This window comes from Triticum aestivum, chromosome 2A (genome assembly GCF_018294505.1).
Source record: "Triticum aestivum cultivar Chinese Spring chromosome 2A, IWGSC CS RefSeq v2.1, whole genome shotgun sequence".
Classification (NCBI taxonomy): domain Eukaryota; kingdom Viridiplantae; phylum Streptophyta; class Magnoliopsida; order Poales; family Poaceae; genus Triticum; species Triticum aestivum.
Window position 1 is genome coordinate 687,683,064 of NC_057797.1, and position 7,960 is coordinate 687,691,023.

Here is a 7,960-nt window from a genome sequence, read left to right on the forward strand (position 1 = left end):
GTTAAGAAAATGGTGCTTTTAAATACCTAAAGGACCACCTATGGAGTAAGATCCAGGGGTGGATTGCAGACACCATGTCATCGGCTGGGAAAGAGGTGTTGATTAAAGCGGTTGCTCAGGAAATTCCAGTTTACTCCATGTCTTGTTTTAAGCTGCCCAAAGGTCTGTGTGAACACCTCAAAATGCTCATAAGGAAATTTTTGTGGGGAATTAAAGAGGGATACTGCAAACCACATTGGGTCTCTTAGAAGTCAGTGCCACAACTAAAGAGCATGGGCGGCCTACACTTCAAAGACTTCGAGCATATTTAACTTGGCCATGTTGGCGCAACTGAAGGAAATATGCCCTAGAGGCAATAATAAAGTTGTTATTTTATATTTCCTTATTCATGATAAAATTTTATTATTCGTGCTAGAATTGTATTGATCGAAAACTTAAATACATGTATGAATACATAAACAAAATATTGTGCCCCTAGTAAGCCTCTACTAGACTAGCTCGTTGATCAAAGATGGTTAAGGTTTCATAACCATGGACATGTGTTATTGTTTGATAACGGGATCACATCATTAGGAGAATGATGTGATGGACAAGACCCATCCGTTAGCTTAGCGTATTGATCGTTCAGCTTATTGTTATTGCTTTCTTCATGTCAAATACATATTCCTTTCGACTATGAGATTATGCAACTCCCGGATACCAGAGGAATACCTTGTGTGCTATCAAACATCACAACGTAACCGGGTGATCATAAAGATGCTCTACAGGTATCTCCGAAGGTGTTTGTTGAGTTGGCATGGATCAAGATTAGGATTTGTCACTCCGAATATCGGAGAGGTATCTCTGGGCCCTCTCGGTAATACACATCATCAGAAGCCTTGCAAGCAAAGTGACTAATAAGTTAGTTACAGCATGATGTATTACATAACGACTAAAGAGACTTGCGAGTAACGAGGTTGAACTAGGTATGAAGATACCGATGATCGAATCTCGGGCAAGTAACATACTGATGGACAAAGGGTACGTATGTTGTCATAATATTCGACCGATAAAGATCTTTGTAGAATATGTAGGAGCCAATATGGGCATCCAGGTTCCGCTATTGGTTATTGACCGAAGAGGTGTCTCGGTCATGTCTACATAGTTCTCGAACCCGTAGGGTCTGCACGCTTAACGTTCGTTAACGATATAATATTATATGAGTTATGTATGTTGGTGACCGGATGTTGTTCGGAGTCTCGAATGAGATCACATACATGACGAGGAACTTCAGAATGGTCCGGAGGTAAAGATTGATATATGGGATAATAGTGTTTGGTCTTTGGAAAGGTTCCAGAATTCACTGGAAGGGGTTTCGGATGTTTCCCGAAATGTTTGGGCATGAGAACACTTTATTTGGGCCAAGGGGTAAAGCCCACGAGGATTTTGGAAAGTGCAAAAGGAAGTTTTGCGGAGGCCAGGGGGCAGACGCCAGGAACCCTGGCGTTTGGGGGGTACACACCGGGAACCCTGGCATCTAGCCCTGCAGTCCGAGAAGGACTCTTCCTTTCAGGAAAAACCGACTTTGAGGAGGCTTTTACTCCAAGTTTTGACCCCAGGGCTCAACATATAAATAGAGGGGCAGGGCTAGCACCCAAGAGACATTAAGAATCACCAAGCCGTGTGCCGGCAACCCCGTCCCTCTAGTTTATCCTCCGTCATAGTTTCCGTTGTAGTTGGCGAAGCCCTACGGAGATTGTTCTTCACCAACACCGTCACCACCCCGTCGTGCTGCCGGAACCCATCTACTACTTCGCCCATCTTGCTAGATCGAGAAGGCGAGGACGTCATCGAGTTGAACGTGTGCTGAACACGGAGGTGCCGTATGTTCGGTACTTGATCGGGACGGATCGTGAAGGTGTACGACTACATCAACTGCGTTGATAAGCGCTTCCGCTTTGCGATCTTCAAGGGTATGAAGATGTTCTCCCCTCTCGTTGCTATGCATCTTCATGGATAGATCTTGCGTGTGCGTAGAATTTTTTTTTATTTTCCACGCAACGTTTCCCAACAGCAGCAAGCATGGAGGTTGCTTCAAAATCCAGAGTCGCTAAGTGCCCGAATACTCAAGAGCATCTACTATCTAAATGCAACAATCCTGACTGCGGCCTTGGGAGGTCACCCAAGTCAAGTTTGGAGGGTTGTGATCGAAGGCCAAGACACACTGAAAATAGGCTTGATCAAAAGAATAGGCAATGGTCAGACAACTAGTATCTGGGATGACAATTGGCTACCCTATGGGGAGATCCTAAGACCATACGGATGTGTGGCGCTTAACCCATTGCACATGGTTTTGGAGCTCATAGATGAATGACAGCAACATGGAACAAGCAACTTGTTACTGGGGTATTCATGCCAATGGACGTCCAGGTAATCATGGGGATACCTTCATGCACTAGAAACATACCAAATTTCTAGAGCTAGTTTTCTGAAAAGAATGGAACATTCACAGCGCGATCAGGTATAACATGTTTTTAGAAACACCTCAAAGGAGGGAGGCGTGGCTACAAGGAAACAATGGCTCCTCTAGCACCGCTCGGGAAGAGCAAGCATGGAAAACCCTTTGGAGAACACAAGTATCGGATAAGGTTCGGATGTTCTTATGGCGTCTATCAAAACATTCAATTCCAACCAACGACATAAGGGCCCACAGGCACATGAGCAGCTCTGATGCATGTGGAATTTGCGGGTTACTAGACTCATGGAGGCACTCGTTAATTGATTGCACCATGTCGAGGTGCACTTGGACACTTGTTGATGAAGATATGGCGCAAACCTTAGTTTGAACTACAAAAAACAAACGCCAATGATTGTTTTTTCACACACATGGAATCATTACCACATGAGCTCTTCGTGAAGTTATCCGTGACACTATGGGCGATCTAGGCAGGGAGAAGGAAGGGTATCCATGAGGGTATTTTTCAAAGCCCCCAATCGATACATTTTTTGTCAAACGATTCATTGAAGAACTTGATATGATCAAAGAAGTCAAGCCGGTGCCTGCTGCGGCTACGACCGCACCTCCAGGGGACCCCCTTCCGCGCCCAAAGGCTCCACGTGCCGGCTATAACAAAATACATGTTGATGCTGGCGTCCATTCAGGCAGAAGGGGATCGGTTGTATCTGTGTGTAGAGACAGTGAGGGCAACTATGTTGGAAGCTTCGCTCTGGTTATTGATGAACTTCACGACCCAAGTGTTCTAGAGGTCATTGCATGCAGAGAGGCACTTGGAGTGGCAAGAGACTTGCATTTTCAACAGATTGTTATTATTTCTGACTCTAAACAAGCTGTTTGTGAAATAAACAAAAGGAGTAGGAGGAAAATATGAAGCCATCATCAATGAAATAAAACTTCAAAAGTCTGTTTTTACATGTAAATTTTACTTTTGAAAGCCGTGCTGTGAATTATGAACCATATAGTTTAGACACTTTTAATCTCAGGCAGGGCAATGGCGGAGCCCGAGGTATTCTTGGGCATTCCATGGAATACCCATGATTTGGCCCAATAAAAAATCAGATATACATATCCATTCTTCAGGCTCCAGCCCAGGCAACAGGCCACGCGAAGTCGAGCCCACGGCACGCAGCCCTCAACTCGTTCACCAGCAGGATCGACCTAGCTGCCGCTGCCGGCGTCGGCGCTGCAGCGACAACCGCACCAGCCACCAGCACGGCAGCACCTCCAGGCGTCCAGCCATCCGCAAGTCCCATTCTCTCGGCTACTCTGCTCGCGGCCTCGCGCTCGTCCCCTCGTTGGTTGTGACTGTATAGCAGCAACAGTAAATTGACTTAGAAAAGTATGCTCCTGAACCTGCAAACAACAATTAACATAGACGCTTAGGAGTATCCTAACTGCCTCACATGAGCAGCAAATAGATTACATAGGTAGTTATCCTACATATGAATTTTTGTACAGGGTTATTGAGAAGAGTACGATTTCTCAAATCGGTTCGATCCTCTCCAAAGGAAGTTTCACAGTGCAAAAAAAAAAGGTGTGAAAGAGCAGATTTAGCTGAATCGCTCCTGGGGCTTTTTACCCCAGGAAGCTTAGTGATTTAGTATACATTTACATTGTATTGCAAAAAAAATTACAATGAATATCCAACACCAAATTCCTGGCTCCGCCACTGGGGCAGGGGCATCACATCTGGTTTGGCCAACCCGATTTGTATCCCATCTTTGTTGGTTTTTGTTTGTTGAATAAAGTAAAAGCTTCGGCTAGGGCCTAGGGCGGACGGAGAGCCGCTGCCGAACCTGGTACACGATGAAGCTCCCCGATGCATGGCGCCATCCCCAACGTGTCCCCGCACCACGCCTACCCGACCGCGCCGCGAAGACCACGTGTGCGGGGCCGCTTCGCCACGTGCACAGCCACGCACTCAAACGGGTCCCACTTCAAACCACCACCTCCCACCTTCACTTATTCGCGCCTCCGCCCTTCCCAGTCTCGACGGTCAGACATCCCTCCGCTCCCGACCAGGAATCGCGCGCGAGCTCCAAATACGCAAAAACTGAAGCGCCCGCGTGCAAACCAGGGCGGCATGATGACGCGTGCGCGCTCCCGCTAAAACCTTTCTCCCGGCGTTCGGCGAGCGAGCTGAGAGCGCGACACTACGACACAGATACTCCCTGACCCATGCCGCGAACGAGCCTGCCTGAATATTCGTGAGAATTGGCGCGACAGGACAAGGTCGACCCATGGCAGGAGATCGCCGGGCTCTGTGTCTGGTCGCCGGCGCGATCCTCCTCTGCTCGTGCTTTGCTCGGGTGCTGTGCGGCGACGAGCAGGAGCAGCAGCAGGAGATTCAGAGGCTCAGGTCCAAGGTCGCGTCGCTAGGTCAGCTGCCTGCCGGTTTATTTGTTGAGCACAAGATATGAAATGTAATCGTTTCGTGTGTTCCTGCTTTGCTGGGCGAAGAAAGAATTGACAGTTGAGTTTATCTGGTTGGGTTCAGAGGACGAGGTCGGCTGGAGGAAGGAGGAGACCTCGCAGCTGGAGAGCGTCGTCAGGGAGAGGACGGCGCAGATCGCGGCGTTGGTCGGCGGGCTAGAAGCTATGCAGGTGAGGAATGTGGCAGATGATGAATCCGTGGTGAAGGCGAGCACCAACAGTGCGATGATCGAGAAGCAGGTAAGGAAATGGACCATTAATTCCAGTCTCCAGTTTCAGCAAGTAGCTAGGTAGTGATCGATATTGCAGTGGCAATCAATCCCAAATTCATATGGCAACCGAACTGACGAAGGATACAAAAGGAGAACAGATTGAGAGGCTGGGCAGTGATTTGGAAGACCAGGTTAAGAAAGGGGAGTTGTTGGAAACCCGGGCTAGCGAAGCAGAGAAAAGCCTGCTTGAGCTTGGTCAGAAGTTGGATCGTGTAAGTACAGTCATGTTGGCCGGGACAGGTTATAGTGGGTGGTTGTTGGCAGAATTCTGATGTGATTCGTGTCGTATTCAGGTTGAGAAGATAAACGCTGAGCAGAGGAAGAAAATTGAGGAGCTGGAACAAGATCTTCAGCATTCAAAAGTTGGTACACATGCAAGGAAAATACAGTAATTGAGAAGAACCCTCAACGTGCTAATTATATGCTTCATGTTCAGGACAAACTGTCTGGGGTGCAAAGACAAGCAAAATTGAAGGCTCAGGAGTTGGCAAATGTATGGGCAACTAGAAGTACAATATTTTTGCTTAGAAGTCAGTGATCTGCAGAGAACTTAACGCATGACGGCTCATTTTCAGGTTCATGGCATGTGGCTTCCGTATTGGTTCGCATCGCGCTCTGTACATTGTCAGGTATAGGTGGATCCATCCAGTAGTATGGAACTTTATGTAGATTTCGAGACTTCCATTTAGGTTTACTTGCTGCATTTGCAGGAACTAGCATCTGCCAAATGGCATCTCCATGGGAAGCCTGTGCTTGATGCTCTGTTGGAGAAGGTTTGTTTGTTTCATATGGATATTTAGTTAAATATCGTACAAGTGCTACTTGCTAGTAGTATTTCTAAATGCAACCACCACCGTTTTACAATGCCAAGTTGACAGGTTGCTGAGACGTTGGCACATGCACAAAGACTGGTGGAACCACACTTGCAGGCAACAAAAAATGTAGGCTAATGTTCTGAACCAACACTCCCCCTCACCTCTTTGTGAAACACTCTGACACGCCATCTCTTGCTTCATGAAGAAACTGGTGCCTGTTGCCAAATTTCATTTCAACTCACTGAAGAACAGCACTAAGCCGGTAGCTGCCAGGATGGCCACAGCCTACAGAGCATGCAAGGATGCCATCCAGCCATGTATGGTGAAGTCTCAAGAGTTTGCAGATCACTACTGGCAGGTGACGCTGATGCATAGCAAGCGATTTCATCTCACTGTATGCATGGTTGACCCACCTAAGTCTGATCCTGAACACGAACGGTTTCACTCTAGTAGGAATGCAGGAAGTTCTCCGAGCCACACGTCGCACGGATCGCGGCAGCGTCTGAACCTCACCTTTCGGCTGTTGCGGCTGTTGAACCTTACACGAGGCCTGTCAAGTCTGTTTGGAGGCAGCTCGTTATGGCGACGAGCTTCTACCATAGTCAGGTGCAGCCTTTTTCTCCCTCAAAACATGGCACTGGCCGTATACACTTTGGGCTAAAAATTAATCGCTGTTGAAATGCAGGTTCAGAAAGGAATCAGTGGCTTCCTGGAGGACAGTGAGCTGCTGGACCAACTTTCAGCTTATAGACTTGCGTGGTGGATGGTAACTAAAATAAGTACTCTGTTTCCATAACACCGTTGGTATCACAACAAAAAAATCCACAGCACAAATTTCACCATGCTTACTGAACTCACACCTATTCGCTTCGTCGTGCGCAGGCGTCCGCCATGTTTGCGCTGCCGATGTTGTACGCCTGCAAGATCTTCTCGGCTACTGTCCGGTAAACTAATCAAATGATCCGTGTTGTTAGACCATTCATTTATTCATCATTCATAGAAGGATTCATGTTATGCATTGTTCACTTCCCTTTCCCCGAATAATCCACGGCACTTTGCCTGTTCCTGTATGCTTGTCTGCAGCAAAAAAAATCAGGCGAGAGCCGACAGAGGTGGAGGCACATCTTCGAGCCGCAAGCACGCGCGCAGGGTCGAGGAGTAGAGGGCACGGGTCGCTGTTACCCACGAGCTGTTTCTCCCCTGGTGATGTATGCTGAACGGCGGAAGCTTCCTTCGTGTAGAACTCTGATCAGAAATCGTAGACGCTACTGCAGCAGTGTAAATTATAGGCGCTAGGCAGGGGATAGTTATGATTTAGCGGCTGAGCATATGCGCGTGTCTGTAGCTCCCAGTGAACTCTACGGTTCATGCTGTTGTCTGTTGATATGTATATGTATGTACACGGTGTATAAAATGGAGATTAACCACATGACACACGTGGTAAGCAATGCAAATTATTCATAAAAGTTAAGTAGAAATTACTTGTGTGGGGTAACGAGGTGAGAGTGGATCCACCATTTATGGTTGTAAAAAATTATGTTGTTTTAAAATGTTCAGTTCATTTTCTTTTTGTTTCAGGATGCATCATCATGTTTCATCATCGTACCAATTAGAAAGAATACACTTGTTTCACATTCAGCTTTGTTGTTTCATTGTAACAATAAGAAAGAACACATTTGTTACGCATCAGGTTTGCTGATACACAATGAGGCATTAACATGCGCTAACAGACAATGACACATTAAGACACATTTAGGAACAAGAAAAAAATCAACTTGAAACGAGAAGGAAAATCCAAAGTAACGCTTTGCAATAAGACAAAGTAGAACAAATTGTCATGCAACCACCGACGATGGACCCATGCACGGTAGAATTGTTTTCGGGTCCCTATGTCTTGCTTATAGTGATACGTAGGGAAGGCTCCTGTCAGGGGAGCGCTAAAT

The 7,960-nt window shown here is 46.8% G+C and overlaps 1 protein-coding gene across 1 annotated transcript; it reads left to right on the forward strand.

Moving 5' to 3' along the window:
- The first annotated feature begins 4,610 nt into the window (after window positions 1–4,610).
- On the forward strand, window positions 4,611–7,527 carry LOC123185946 (uncharacterized). Its single transcript, XM_044597750.1, has 13 exons — window positions 4,611–4,876; window positions 4,995–5,170; window positions 5,301–5,414; window positions 5,496–5,564; window positions 5,639–5,695; window positions 5,778–5,831; window positions 5,913–5,975; window positions 6,081–6,143; window positions 6,223–6,375; window positions 6,471–6,623; window positions 6,703–6,783; window positions 6,900–6,961; window positions 7,101–7,527. The coding sequence occupies exons 1-13, from the start codon at window positions 4,738–4,740 to the stop codon at window positions 7,177–7,179; spliced, it is 1,263 nt and encodes a 420-aa protein (XP_044453685.1). The 5' UTR covers window positions 4,611–4,737; the 3' UTR covers window positions 7,180–7,527.
- Window positions 7,528–7,960: the final 433 nt, after the last annotated feature.